The 15714-nt window shown below is 36.5% G+C and overlaps 1 protein-coding gene across 4 annotated transcripts in view; it reads left to right on the top strand.

Annotated features, from left to right (window-relative positions):
• Window positions 1–15714, top strand: part of srgap3 (SLIT-ROBO Rho GTPase activating protein 3) — an 85347-nt gene that overhangs the window by 59075 nt on the left and 10558 nt on the right. For 2 of the 4 annotated variants that reach the window (XM_024269502.2, XM_024269503.2), the window contains exons 9-18: window positions 2799–2996; window positions 3088–3172; window positions 5316–5343; window positions 5850–5952; window positions 6527–6587; window positions 9306–9383; window positions 9463–9597; window positions 12718–12823; window positions 15255–15482; window positions 15557–15630. In XM_024269502.2, coding sequence (XP_024125270.1) covers window positions 2799–2996; window positions 3088–3172; window positions 5316–5343; window positions 5850–5952; window positions 6527–6587; window positions 9306–9383; window positions 9463–9597; window positions 12718–12823; window positions 15255–15482; window positions 15557–15630 — 1096 coding nt within the window. Of the gene's footprint in view, window positions 1–2798; window positions 2997–3087; window positions 3173–5315; window positions 5344–5849; window positions 5953–6333; window positions 6365–6526; window positions 6588–9305; window positions 9384–9462; window positions 9598–12717; window positions 12824–15254; window positions 15483–15556; window positions 15631–15714 lie in introns of all 4 variants that reach the window. The other 2 variants (XM_024269504.2, XM_024269505.2) reach the window with 1 other exon arrangement.

Genomic DNA, 15714 nt, shown 5'->3' on the forward strand with positions numbered 1-15714 from the left:
TTTTATGTTACAGCCTTTTATTGTTAAGAAAGTTTATCTCAATACAATGTTTCAAAATAAAGTATTTCTGATGAAAACTATTAATTTTACTATTCTTGTTTTCATAATTAATGTAGAACTGCTAAATTCCACAAACCACACATTTTTTTCCTTAAAAAAAGGCCCCATGTAAATTTGCGATTAATCGCGAGTTAACTCCAGACAAAATGCGATTAATCGCGATTAAAAATTTTAATCGCCTGACAGCTCTAATATATATATATAAAAATCTGTCAGGAAACATGGGATCAACTTTGCTGTGAAAATTCCCAAAAAAACAAACTGTTTCTACAACATAAAATGAAAGTTTTAGATCTAATTTTATAAAAACAACAAGAATTTGTCAACCACCATATTAAACATTTTTTTGAATAAAAATACAAAAAAAATTTGAGCTGAAGTCACTCCAGGTACCCCCCAAAAATAAGACTTTCTCTCCTAAGAGAGAACATTAAATTTTTCCTGGAATTCTGTTTTTCTTTATTATACTTGTGAAAAAATCCAGCTGGATTTCAGGTCTCTCAGGTGGGGGCGTGTCTGTCTTCTCTGAACTGTTTCCTCTCGCGGCGTCGGGGCGGGACTTTCGCGGAGACAACGCTGATGCTCATTATTGTGGAAAATTCATGTAGGTCCCCATCCTAAAATAAAATAATGGTCACTTTCCTCGTTGTTGGAATTCTAGCAGACAGCTCCATTTCGCTCTGGCCCCGTCGCGCTTCAGAACAGGTGCACTGCTGCTGCATTAAAGCCGTCAGAATGACGTCAGTTCTCCGCCTTATTTATTAAAATAAATTATTGGTTTTGTCCAAAAACTGCAAATAAATGCCATATTATCTCTTAAATTTGATAAAATCTCACGCACATGAAAAAAAGTTTACGTTTATTTAAATATTATATATATGTATATATATATATAAATATTAACAAATTAATTTATGTTTAATTATGTTTTATTAATCACGCTTGTTAATGTATCAACATTTAGATATAGATATAATACTGTATATATTTGAATGTAATTTACATATAATGTATGATGCAACTGTTTTTTTTTTTTAGATTTTTTAGAACTATTTTTTATTCACCAAAGACAATGTAACGCCAGGTTCACACCACACGCAGAAGCGCCACAAAGTGGAGTGCACGGAATCTGCTTCACCTCCAGTTAACGTCAAACGCGTATTCTTTCTCTCTTTATAGTAAGCGATACTCCAATTTTATTTTAAGAATTGTTTCCAAAGTATGATCTGAAGTGTTTTGATGAGTATGGATTAATAAAGGACATTCTTTGGCTGCGGGGGATGGAGGGTGAGACGGAGACCGGAGGTTCTTCGTTTTCGCGGATTCCGTGGATTAGCAGAGGTCTCCGGTCCCTAACCCCCCAATAAGGGAGGAATACTGTGTTTTCATCTCTACGGTCTGTTTAAATACAAAAACATGATCGCATGTGTCAATCGCTCTGTTTTATTGAGAAAAATTGGTTATATTTTGAAAATTGGCCGGATTTTCTCATGTATCTTGATGTTACTTCCTGCCAGGATTGACGCGGATTGCTCGCGGCCTGCACAGAAAATAGAACAGACGCCAAAACGATTGCTGCATGACGCGAGGTGGCTGCGGAGGACCGCGGCGCTTTGCTTCTGGTGTGAAATATACCTTAGTTTAACAAGGGCGCCGAATGGAAGCGACCCCTGTTCCGCGGTGCTTCCAGGTGCTGTGTGAACTCCGCGTAAACTTTTCTTTTTTTGTTACCGCTGACATTTTAGAATTGAGCTAGAAAGTGTTACAGAAAAGTTGCACAACAGTGTTGCCACAGGTTTTCAACGGCTAATGACGGAATTTATTCAAGAAATTGCTCACACAGTTTTTAGAAAACATCATCTTTACAAATAGAGCTTTTCGAAATTTGAATGTGGGCCACATTTGACCCATGGGCCAGACTTTGGGCATGCTTTGTTCATGAGTACAAATTGTGTGTCTCAAGCTAAAAGAATCAAAATCCCAAAAGATCACCAGTCACGCAGACCTGAACTGAATTCTGCTTTCTACATGAATTCAGACTACATGACAATACTGTCATTTATAAGTTAGAAATATCTTAATGTAAAGGGCCTTTATCACTGGTGGGGCCAAACTGTTCCTTTAACCATTTTGGGTGAATTTGATCATTTTAAAGACTGGGATAAAGCAGATAAGAACTAGAGAAGAGAATCGAAGAAGGAAGAAATCAACACTGCAATTGAATTGAACTATTTAGACTTTTTTTTTTTGTTTTTTTAAATAAACTTTTGTTTTTTTGTCTGGATTGAAACAAGTGCTGAAAGGGGAATTTTCCATCTAAAATTGTGCTTTTCTTTAGCTTCTCATTTTGATCACGTTTCTCAAAAAGGAACTAGAGCAGAGCTCTGAAGCCGTTACCATGACAACTAGACGCACTGCGTCTAAACAGTCCGCTTCCGTAAAAAACAATTTAAACTAATAAATATAACAGGACTGAAGTATAAATCATTTAATGAGTATTTACAGTTTTCTGCTATGAGTGGGATAAAATGCTCCTCCAGGTGTGCAGAACACAGTAGTAACCATCCGACGCTAAAAGGAGATTAATGTGATTAAAAAATAAATAACACGCTAAAATGTCTGCAGTTAATTAATCACGATTGATTTGACAGCCCTAATTATGATCATATATAGATATAGTTTACTCTGAAAGACTTAAGAATAGCATTATAATGTCTATCCTTTCCAAACCCGTCCAGGTGAGGAAGACGTTGGATGCCACCATGCAAACTCTGCAGGACATGCTGACAGTGGAGGACTTCGATGTGTCAGACGCCTTTCAACATAGTCGCTCCACCGAGTCCATCAAGTCTGTGGCCTCCGAGTCGTACATGAGCAAGCTGAACATAGCGAAGAGGAGGTCCAACCAGCAGGAGACGGAGATGTTCTACTTTTCAGTGAGTTTGTCTTTTCTTTTGGTTTTGAATTCAGAAAACAAAGTGACAATTATTCCTGCTTTTATGTCGTTTTTTGTCTTTATCCATCTAGAAATTCAAGGAGTATTTGAATGGCAGTAATCTCATCATTAAACTCCAGGCCAAACATGACTTACTGAAACAAACGCTGGGAGAAGGTAAGGAGCTCTTTATTTCAGTGGTTTATTTTTAAGTGTGTACTTGACTTTGACCGCTGTTATTCTTATCACCAAAAGTCATCGTATAGCTTTGTAAAAACTTTATTCGCAGAGCTGTTGTGGTCCAGGTCTTATCTAAATGTAATTCTTTTAAATGTAGAAGGGAAAAATGGGGAATAGAGATCTATTTTTCAAAAGGAGAATTATCACCCCAAACATCTACTCTGAAGCGCCTGTTTTCCTTTGTGTGTTTCTATGCTGGTGTTATCTGGTTACCAAAGAAAGGGTTTGCATTAAAGGCTGGAGGAGAAAGGATCTCCTTGGCTCTACCTTTTCCCTCAGGAATGCTGCACCTCCTCAGCCGTGAACGCTTTCCACCCAATCAATCAGCTGGACAAACGAGAGCCGTCTCTGCAGCTGCTCCTGCGTCAAGGGTTCCCCCTTAAATGAAAAGTCGTAGACAGCTGATGCCTTGAATCAGTCACCCAACTCCTGAATATTTATGCCCATTTGATCCCAGTCTGATGATTTATTTTATCGTCCGGACTTGGGGTTGCACGCGGTTCATTTGGAGTTGCCAAGCAGTCGCTTCATGAGCAGCTGAGGACCTGGAAGGCCAGTTTGTGCTCCTGCAAAGAGCATATGGCGTCTCCAGGTGCCTCCCGTGTTTAATTATTCAGGTGATCAATCACTGATGAGTTTCATTGGTTCGTTTATCGCCTCAAAACATCATGTCTGTGTGTGTGTGGGTGTGGCCATGACAGCAGGGACGAGATGAGACTGGAAAGTGCCACATGGTGTTTACATCTTGCTGCATGGATTAATAAAATCATAGAGTCATGCTCTGGCACCAGGAAAGGTGTTGTTAATAGACTTATCAGCCTCGCCTTTTAAATGAAAGCTCATGAGTGTGTTCTTGGAGGTGTTTACTGCAGAATAATCAAAAGTTGGAAGGGTTCTTCCACCTGACAGCTGCAAACCTGGTCTTATCTTCCAAATGTTTAAGATATTTTGATGCTCTTTTTCTCTTTTTTTATGATCATGACCATATTCCTAAGGGGTGTTGAACTCAATCGCACAAGGGGCCAAAATCCAAAACACACCTTAGGTGGCGGGCCGAACAAGATAAACATTTATTGAAAACTCTAAAAACTAAATTTTTAAAACTTGAAACTGTAACTTATATAATTATGAACCAGATATATAGCATTACCCGCGATAATGCTACTGTGAATGCTGTAAGCTGAATTTGGCCGCTGAATGCCAAATTAGCCTGAAAAAACACTTAGGTTGGCCAAAAAAGCTAGCATGTATCTGAAAAAATAGCTAAACTTCAAAATAGCCTAAAAAACTGAAAGAAAAACCCAAACTAGCCAAAACAGCTAGCATGTAAATATTAGCCTAACTCCAAAAGAGCCTAAAAATAAAAAAGCCTAAATTACCCAAAACAGCAAGCATGTAGCAGTAAAAATCGCTAAACTTGAAAATATCCTGAAAAACTGGAAACAGCACTTTAAATCAACTTAAACCTCAAATCATTTTTCATATTTTATACTCCATAAAACATATTTTGTCTAAATTATACAAATTAAAAAGAAGCCCAAGATAACATTCTGCCATTAATAACAATAAATAAAATAATAAATGATCTGGAGGACCGGATATAATTACCCGGAGGGCCGGATCCGGCCCCCGGGCCTTGACTTTGACACATTTTCTATGTAACTGCCCTGTTTCCGCTGACAAAGAGTCTTCGTCTTTGAACAGAGGAACCAGGATGTCGTGTTCTGCATGGACTGTCTGTGCAGGTCTCTATGAAATATCTGCATTTGTTGTCGGGAACCGATAAAGAGCAGCTCAGTGAACCGTGTAGGCATTGTTCAGACCCTTCCCGCTCCAGTCTGCACATACTGCAGCTGCCAGCCCCCCCGATTTTCATCCCAGGGAGGGGTCAGGAGCTGTTGGGGATCCTCGGCATCCCCGGAGGCTCCAGCGACAACAGCTCAGTGGCTTTGTCCGCTTTTAGAACATCTCTATTCTGCTCAATGGTGATGTTGTCTGTCATTATTCTCCTCGGTAAGTCGGGGGGTGTTGCCATAAAGGCAAAAGCAAATAAAAGTCCTTTTGTGTTTTTTTCCCACAGGGGAAAGAGCTGAGTGTGGAACCACAAGGTGAGTCTTTTCACGACATTTATCACAGATTTTCAAACTAAAGATTAAAAGGCAGGTGCATCACTGAAGACACACAGGTCACATTTTACAAATAAACCTGCCTTGTTCATCATGAATTTATTTTTCAATTTTTGCATTTTTTTTTTCATAGGTTTTACACAGTAATTTAGCATCCTTTTTTTTTACTTCTGTTGTTTCAAAGCTTTTCAGACTTTTCCGGTCTCATGTAGATCAAGGGTGTCTGCATTTTTTTGACACTCAAGCCACTTTTGAAATGAAAAGATCTTTGAAGCAGATTCAGTGAATCAGACAATTATTTTGAATTAAACTTAAAAAAACTGGAGGAGTCTGTCAGATTACACCTTGATAAAAAGTTCTTCGGTCATTTCACTTCCACAGTTTTTTAAATTGGATGTGATTTTATTTTATCACTCAGATCAGCAGATGTTTGTTCAGTTTCTTTTTAATCTGGTGTTTCCCCCCCTCCCTTTCCATTGTCCACCCAGACCCCCCACTCTACCCCCTAAACCACAGAAAATGCGGAAACCTAGGCCGTGCTCCACGAATAACCATAAACTGTTTAATGGCAATATGGAGACCTTCATCGAGGTACCCCCTGGTGGAGGTGTATGTCCCAGCAGCCCCCCCACGAATCTGGCAGTTATGGCATTTAGAGCCTCTGCTCTGGTCCTGTCTGCTTCCTCCCTCTTCCAGCTCATTTGGCTCTTGATATACCAACACTTTTTAACCTCTAATCCCTCCGCTTGCCTCCTTTTTCTAATGGACGCAGCCTGAGAGGAAATCACCTGCCGCTAATTTCCCTCTAGAGTTGACCGTCTCTGGCGTTTTCTTCTAAATCCAAACACTGTGGAGAAATGAAACCCAGCGATGTGTCTGTGCTCCGTCTGCTCTAACCTCCTAAAGTCGTTTTAACTTTTCTAACTGCAATTCTCTGCTTCCTCTGCCTCGCTTTGCTGTTTTCCGTCCCAGAGGGAGAAGGAATGCCCGTACTCGGATTCAGGTACCGCTGTTGCAGAGGAACACTAATACTTCTCTAACTGAACTACACTATTCCTAACTGCTTTTTCCATTTTCTTGCATTGCAACATTTCAATCAACCAATTAATGTCATTATTTATTACATTTATTCAGTTGGTTTCATCTATTTCCTTTTTGATTGTAGGATTCTGGTCAACCGATTCCCCTGGTGGTTGAAAGCTGTATCAGATATATTAATCTATACGGTGAGTTTCAACGTCTATTTGCTGCTCCGCCAAAGGATCAGAAAAGAGAGCATCCCAAGAAGTCTATAAACTCTTTTCATATGGCGTTATTTTACCGCCAAAAGTCCCCCACGACCATTTATCAAACTCCTCGCACGCAAGGAACGCTCCAGGGGACCAGGACAGAGTCCACGCCCGTTCCGCTACCCCGCTACGCCTGGTTCACACTGGACAAAGTGGTGCGGGACGGAGGCCGTCCTCCATGGGTGCGGTTCACACCAGGCGCAGAGCGCCATGGTCCTCCGCGGGAGGCTGCAGCGGATCATTTCAGCGTCTGGTTGATTTTGTGAGCGAACCGCATCAATTCTAGCAGGAAGTTACACCAAGATACATGGGAAAATAGGGTTTATTTTTAAAATATAACCAATTTTTCACTATAAAACGCAGCGATTGACAAATATGTTCATGTTTTTGTATCTAAACAGACTGTAGACACGATCACAAACACACATAACAATTAAAAACACACTTCTCTCAATGTCTCAACGACAGATAAATTAAATTAGTGTAGGCCTACCACAGTAGAAGAACCATTTGGGCTCGTTTTCTACTGATGAAAACCTAGAAGGAGCCATATATAGTCTTTAGCCTTTAAGAAATGTGAATTTGCATTCATCTTTTTGTTTGTTTCTTTTTAATAAATATGAATTATTTGAAATATTTTTGGCACAAACAAAAGCGAAAACATAAAAAGAAAATAGCATGTTTTAAAAAAGTTTTTTTTTTAATGCTTTTATCTTTTGTAGAGGCCAAATAAGTGAAAATTCTCTTTATGCTGAACTGAAAATTATCATAAAACTCCCCAATAAATTAAATCAGTCAAAAATGTTAGCATGTTACTAATAGAAAAGCTAAACTGTAAATTAGCTTAAAAACCACAGTAGATAACAAATTAGCTAAAATGTTAGCATATATTGCTAAAATATTAGCTAAAATCCAAATTACCATAAAAAACGAACTAGAGGCCAAATTAGCCATAAAAGCTAGCTTGCTGTTTCATTAATAGCTGAACTCCAAATTAGCCTAAAATTCCTCAGCAAGCTAAATTAGTCAAACATATTAGCAAAAAAAAAAAACTTGTCTAAATGTAATTTTTGAATAAACCATCCACATTTTCACCATCAGAACACAGTGGAGTCATAAATATTTATGTATTTTCTGGACTATAAGACTCACCTGTATTTAAGCTGCATCTGCTCAATAAAAAAAAAAAAGAAAGAAGAAATATAAGCTGCACTTGGCAATGAGCCGCAGATATCTATGTTGAAAAATTAGACATTTACAATAAATCTACATGTATGCACCTGCCGTCTCACCATACATTCATTGATGCTAAGCTTGTGTGCAGCAGCACAGTTTCCTTCCTTCATGGCCTTCAACTAAAAATGTGCACCACGCAAACCTCTTTGTGTGATTCCCATGATGAAGAAGCAGGGATTTGAAAATAATTACCAGTTACTGATTTGTCATGAGTGTTCTATCTGCTAAAAGAAATAGCGTCGGCTATTCTGATTTGCATTGATTTTTGTCTATCTTATTTTTTATTCTAATTCCGGTTAGACCTCCCCTAGCAATGGAAGAAAAATCCACAGAATAGCCACACCTTTGTATAAGCCTAGAAAAAAAGTAGTCCGGAAATACGGTAAACGTATTTTCCGGAAAGTTCTTGAAGATGATGCCGAACTGCCAGAAGAAAAGCCACTGCTCGAGCTGCTTTTGGTACCCTTTCCAGCTGTATTTTCCAACGTCGTGAAATGTTGATTCAATTTTCTCTTTGTGAAATCTGTGATGTCATATCCAGTGTTTAGAAAAACAAAAGAAAAGAAGTGAGCGTCGTGTCCAAATTACCTTGAAAATCTAGCACACTATAGTCCCACACTATATAGTTTTTTTAGTAGTTAGGGGGGAATTTGGACACAACCATAATGGACGTTCAAATTCCTTTTCTAAGAATTCCTCTCAGACTTAAGGGTTTTACCTGGGAGTAGTTTGTGACGACTCTAAAGGGAACATCAAAAGTGATTCTTCTTTTTCAAGTGTTTTAGAAATTTATAAATAAATAAACAAAGCAGTCCCTTTTCCCCTCTTTTTTTAATTTTTAATTTTAATTTAAAAACCGAATGATATACAGGTATTGACGTCCTCGAGGGGCAGAGCTAGTTTTAAGAGCGTAAGAATATTCCTACGAGTGTGGAGAAGAAGTTTCACGAGTGTGCGTGGAGATTGTCCTGGACCCGTGGAATGTTCCTTGTGTCCGTAGAGTTTTCGTTGGAGAGTTTTGACAGAAATTTTACTCCATACTTTAACCCCAGTTGAGTTAGCTGCAGATCATTGAGGAACTTTATTTCCACAAATAGTCCCGAGTTTGGAGTCTGACCCACTCAGCTCTGCTTCTCAGGGGGATCTCGAAACACTAACATAGTTCAGCTATAGTCCAGTCAGCCCCCCAGACCGTCACGTATGGCTTCAGCTTTCGTCTGCAGGTCTTTATTCTGGATCCAATGAAAATTGATTAGAGTCCTGTAAGTGAAACCACATGCTGCTGCAGCCTTAATGAAGGGCCTTCGCCTGGAAGAAAACGCAGCTCCCTTTATGATAAGCCTGAATCTCCTGTTCCAAACTATATGTTTTTGTGGTTTTTTTGATGGCTGTTGAAGCATTGCTTGATTTTTCTCTCAGGGTTGCAGCAGCAGGGCATTTTCCGCGTGCCAGGATCGCAGGTGGAGGTCAACGACATTAAGAACTCATTCGAGAGAGGCGAGTGTGACATCAGAAACACATTTTTGTATTCTATCAACAACTCCTAACATGGACGAATGTGTTTCTTCCTCATTAGGTGAAGATCCACTGATTGATGACCAAAATGAGCAGGATATAAACTCCGTGGCGGGGGTGCTGAAGCTGTACTTCAGAGGGCTGGAGAACCCTCTCTTCCCAAAGGAGCGCTTCTTGGATTTGATCTCCACCATCAGTGAGTCGATGGAAAACGTTTGAAGGGTCTGGCGAGATACAGGAAAGGACAAAAGTAAAGCAAAAACTAGAAAGATTTGAAACTCAAAACACCTTAAACAGAAAAGCTTTAACATACTGTAACTTTTTAAAATGTTACAGTAAATTAAAGAGGATAAACACATGAGCTCCGGGGTTTAGGGGTTAGACTCCCCCATGTGGAAGTAGAAGCCCGCCGGCCCGCTCTGTGAACTTTTTCATTCATGTGTAAACTGTGTTGTATTCTACAACCGAGTATTAGGACCACTAAAAAAGTTAGTGAAGAAGTGAGTGAGTGACAATAAGTCCCTAAATCATGAGGAAACAAGTCAACATTTTAAAGAATAAAACTGTACATTTTAAATTGAAAAATTCAATATTTTACAGCAAAAAAGTAATGCTTTTTAAGAAAATAACTTCTAATTTCATAAGAATAAATGTATACTTGGGCCTGGAATTGATTAAAAAAAACCTGAGAAAAAAATGAATCACAATTAATCTCATTAATCGCAATTAACTTTATTTTAGTTAAAGTATTTGCTGACCACTTATTATCTGCAAATAATCACAGTATGAAATCACGCACAAATAGTGATTAATCACTATTAGTTACAATGTTTTACTAGGTACATTTCTACAACCGAGTATTAGGACCACTAAAAAAATGAGTGAAGAAGTGAGTGAGTGAGAATAAGTCACAAATGAGGAAACAAGTCAACATTTCACAAGAATAAAACTCAACATTTTTAATCGAAAAATTCAATATCTTGCAGCTAAAAAGTAATGCTTTGTAAGAAAATAACTTCTAATTTCATAAAAATAAATGTATACTCGGGCCGGGAATCGATTAAAAAAAATTAACGGATTAATCACAAACTGGAGAAAAAAATTAATCGCATTAATCGCAATTAACTTTATTTTAATTAAAGTATTTGCTGACCACTTATTATCTGCAAATAATCACAATAGGAAATCACGCACAAATAGTGACGAATCACTATTAATTACAATGTTTTACTAGGTACATTTCTACAACCGGGTATTAGGGCCACAATAAAAGTGAGTGAAGAAGTGAGAATAAGTCACAAAATCATGAGGAAAATTTTAAAGAATAAAACTGTACATTTTTGATTGAAAAATTCTAAATTTTACAACTAAAAATTGTAATTTCATATGAATAAATGTATACTCAGGCTGGAAATCGATTAAAGAAAAATTAACTAATTAATCACAAGTCTGGAAAAAAATTAATCGCGATTAATTGTGTTTAATCGCAATTAACTTTTTTTTTGTTCACGTAATTGCCAACCACTTATTATCTGCAAATAATAACAATATGACATCACACATAAACTGTACATTTAGAACAATTATTTAAAATGAATGCTGCTCACACTTTTGTGTTATGATTAATCACCATTAATTACAATGTTTTACTGGGTAAATTTAACGAAAATATGCGGCTTTGAGAAAAAAACAGGCCAGAGATTAAATTTGGGGCATTGTGAGTGAGAATAAGTCACAAAATTATGAGGAAAAAAGTCAACATTTTACCAAAACTGCAAATTTTTTATTGAAAAATTCAATAGTTTACAACTAAAAACTAATGCTTTTTAAGAAAATTAATTGTTATTTCATAAGAATAAATGTATACTCAGGCCAAGAATTGATAAAAAAAAAAAATTAACTAATTAATCACAAACCTGGAAAAAGTTATGCGATTAATCGCGTTAATCGCAATTAACTATTTTTTAGTTAAAGTATTTGCCGACCACTTATTATCTGTAAATAATCACAGTATGAAACCACACATAAACTGTACATTTAGAACAATTATTTAAAATGAATGCTGCTCACACTTTTGTGTTATGATTAATCACCATTAATTACAATGTTTTACTGGGTAAATTTAACGAAAATATGCGGCTTTGAGAAAAAAACAGGCCAGAGATAAAATTTGGGGCATTGTGAGTGAGAATAAGTCACAAAATTATGAGGAAAAAAGTCAACATTTTACCAAAATAAAACTGCACATTTTTTATTGAAAAATTCAATAGTTTACAACTAAAAAGTAATGTTTTTTAAGAAAATTAATTGTTATTTCATAAGAATAAATGTATACTCAGGCCGGGAATTGATAAAAAAAAAAATTAACTAATTAATCACAAACCTGGAAAAAGTTATGCGATTAATCGCGTTAATCGCAATTAACTTTTTTTTAGTTAAAGTATTTGCCGACCACTTATTACCTTAACTTCTTATCTATGAATAATCGCAATATGAAATCACACGCAAAACTGTACATTTAGAATATTTATTTTTAATTAAGGTTGTCAACCGACTAATAAAAAAAAAAAAGATTAATCACACCTTCACGTTGGGAATAATCACAATTAATAACAATGTTTTACGAGGTAAATTTTGAACAAAATAAAACAATTAATACAAAGTTTTCCTTTATCTTCTGGACACAAACAAGCAGTAAGAGGTGAACTTTTTCTCTGAATTGATGCTTTATTTAACCTGTCGTGACGATCAGCATTTATGTTTGATTGTCTTCGTCATTTTAAAAGATAAATATAGCATTTTTTAATTCTAATTTAAAAAAACAAGTTTTTTCCACATAAATATATGCTTTTTTGTAATCATACATTTTATTATTAATTTATTGTATTTAATAAAAATACATAGCATCCAAATAATACAAAATTAAATTATAAGACTAAATAAATTAATACTTATATTATCTGCCCCTGTTGCTAAATCAACAAAAGTAAATCAAAAAATAAAATTATTTTTACGTTAATATGAAGTCTACATTTACATAAACAGTCATCCACACAAACCTTCATTTAATCATGTTCACCTACATAAGGTTCAGTGGGATTAACTATTTAAAGTTGCATAAGATCTCACTTTTTATAATACTTTTACATCTTTACTTTCATAAACTTTTGAATTTTTAAAATAATTTTTCGACTTTTTGTCATAAATTCATGACTCTATTCTCCCATATCTGTTTATACCTTTTATGGTGGCATCAATACTCTGTCCTGGTTGGTCTGTCTTTAACCAGACTCTTGTTTTACTGCTTGTGTCTCAGAGTTGGAGTCGGGGGCTGAGAGAGCGCACTACATCCAGCAGATCATCGCCGCTCTTCCTCGGACGGTCATCATCGTCATGAGATACCTCTTCGCCTTCCTCAACCAGTGGGTAACCCGACACGACTGCGACTTAGAGCAGAACACTTTCCCTGCTCTGCAGATTTGTCATTAGATTTTGCAGCATTGATTCATGGATTTCAGCTGAACTGAGAGGAGAAATCACAAACAGATGTCGAGTTAAGAAAAGGTCCAAACGGGCTTTGTGGTGCCACAGTCATTTTTTAGAGGTCTGTAAGCTGACATGTCAGTGAACAAGCATCCTCTGATAATTGACGTGATTAATGAGCCTTTGACTCAGCTCTCCTTCAGAACAGTTTGACTTCATGTCCTTTGCTGGAGTCGGTCCAGCTGTGAGATTTCTGCTCAGCCTGGGAATGTGAATAACTCAGAAAGACCTGCTATGACTTCCTCTTGATTGTTCCAGCTCGGGTCGTGGCCTCTGCCGCATGATCTGATTAATAATCGTTATTCTCTGAAGCTCATCTGACTAATGAATGTAAAATCGGAATCAAGTCTCAGCTTTAATTTTGCATGAGGTGTGATTTGAATGTGTCCCGCTGAGTGTGAGAGTGTGAGATCTTCACGTGGTCTTTTAGACGGTTCTGCAGCCTTTGGTGGTTTTGGATGAGATGCAGCTGGACTATGGAGAGAAATACATATCACCCGATTTATAAATGATACGATATATTTTGTGCAAAAATTATGAAATTAAGAAAAAAACAGTTTATACATGCACAGATTAAAACTAGAAAAGAAAGAAAATTTGAAAAATGTCTTATTTTGCCAAAAGCTAGCATATTGTTAAAATATTAGCTTAACTCTAAATTAGCCTAATATCCCGGAAAAAATGTCAAATTTTGCCAAAACAGCTAACATAATGCAAAAATATTAGCTAAACTCCAAATTAGCCTAAAAAAGGGAAAAAAGTCAAATTTTGCCAAAAAAGCTAGCATAAATCAAATATATTAGCTGAACTCCAAATTACCCTAAAAGCTGGAAAAATGTCAAATTAAGCAAAACAAAAAACACAGCTAGCACCATGCTAAAATATTAACTGAACTCCAAATTAGCCTAAAAAATGAAAAAAATGACTAATTTTGCAAAAACCAGCTAGCATAATGCTAAAAATATTAGCTAAACTCCAAATTAGCCTAAAAAAAGTGGAAAAAAGTCAAATTTTGCAAAAAAAAAAGCTAGAATTAATCAACCAAATTAGCTAGACTTCTAATTACCCTAGAAAAATGGAAAAATTTCAAATTAAGAAAAAGAAAAAACACAGCTAGCACAATGTTAAAATATTAGCTGAACACCAGATTAAACAAAAAACTGGAAAAAAAAACAAAATTTGCCAAAAAACAGTTAGCAAAATGATAAAATATTAGCTAAACTCCAAACTTAGCCTAAAAAAATGAAAAAAAATGACTAATTTTGCAAAAACCAGCTAGCATAATGCTAAAAATATTAGCTAAACTCCAAATTAGCCTAAAAAAGTGGAAAAAAGTCAAATTTTGCCAAAAAACAGCTAGCATAATGCTAAAATATTAGGTAAACTCAAATTAGCCTAAGAAAGTGGAAAAAAGTCAAATTTTGCCAAAAAAGCTGGCATAAATCAAACATATTAGCTGAACTCCAAATTACCCTAAAAGCTGAAAAAATGTCAAATTAAGCAAAACAAAAAACACAGCTAGCACCATGCTAAAATATTAGCTAAACTCCAAATTAGCCTAAAAAAAAAAAATTCAAATTTTGCAAAAAATTTAGCATAATGCTAAAATATTAGGTAAACTCAAATTAGCCTAAATAAAATTGAACAATTTCTAATTTTACTAAAACAGCTAGCATAATGCTAAACTATTAGGTAAACTCAAATTAGCCTAAAAAAAATAAAAAAGACACATTTTACAAAAAACAGCTATCACAATAATAAAATATTAGCCAAAGTCCAAATTAGCCAAAAAAACTTAAACAATGTCTAGTTTTGCCAACATTTTAGGATATTGCTAAAATAGCTAAACTCCAAGTTAGCCTAAAAAAACTGGAAAACAATGTGAAATTTTGCAAAAAAAACAGCTAGCATAATGCAAAAACATTAGCTAAACTCCAAATTAGCCTAAAAAAATGAGAAATTTCTGACTTAGGCTATGTCCGAATTCCCAGAATTACACTCGACAAATCCAAAGTTGTTACAAATCCAGAATTACACGAGTAGAATTTCAAAGCTATGCTCACAAATATTGGTGATACTTATTTCTTCCATCATAACGAACATCCAATCAGGTTCTCAGTTCAAACTGAGGCCACGCCTCCACATGTGGGACTTTGAATTATTGTAATTAAGTGTAAAAACTCTATTTTTTTAAATAATTCTACTGGCTGCATGGAGCATGATGAATAGACTAAACTAAATATTTCACTGACGAGATGTACCTGTGAAGAAGAGAGGATCAAATGTCCCATGATGCTCCTTGTCCCTCAGTCTCTCCCAGTACAGCGACGAGAACATGATGGATCCTTATAACTTGGCCATCTGCTTCGGGCCGACCTTGATGCCCATACCTGACGGTCAGGACCCGGTGACCTGCCAGGCGCATGTCAACGAGGTCATAAAGACCATCATCATCCATCATGAAGTCATCTTCCCAAACCAGCGCGAGCTGGACGGGCCGGTGTACGAGAAATGCATGACCGGCGGCGAGGAATACTGGCGAGTATCCAGTTTGTTGAAGGATCAGGAGACGTTGGATTCTTCTTCTAACTTTAGGTTGTTGTTTTGTTTAGTGACAGCCCCCACAGTGAACCGGGAACCTTCGATGAGGCAGATAACGGGACAGAGCCGCACACTAGTGATGAAGGTCAGTACACCTCTGAGGTACACTGCGACAGCTCGTGAGGCTTGAGCTGCTGAATCACAGACGTTCACAGACGCTTGAAGCCAA

The sequence above is a fragment of the Oryzias melastigma genome, linkage group LG5 (assembly GCF_002922805.2).
Source record: "Oryzias melastigma strain HK-1 linkage group LG5, ASM292280v2, whole genome shotgun sequence".
Classification (NCBI taxonomy): Eukaryota; Metazoa; Chordata; class Actinopteri; order Beloniformes; family Adrianichthyidae; genus Oryzias; species Oryzias melastigma.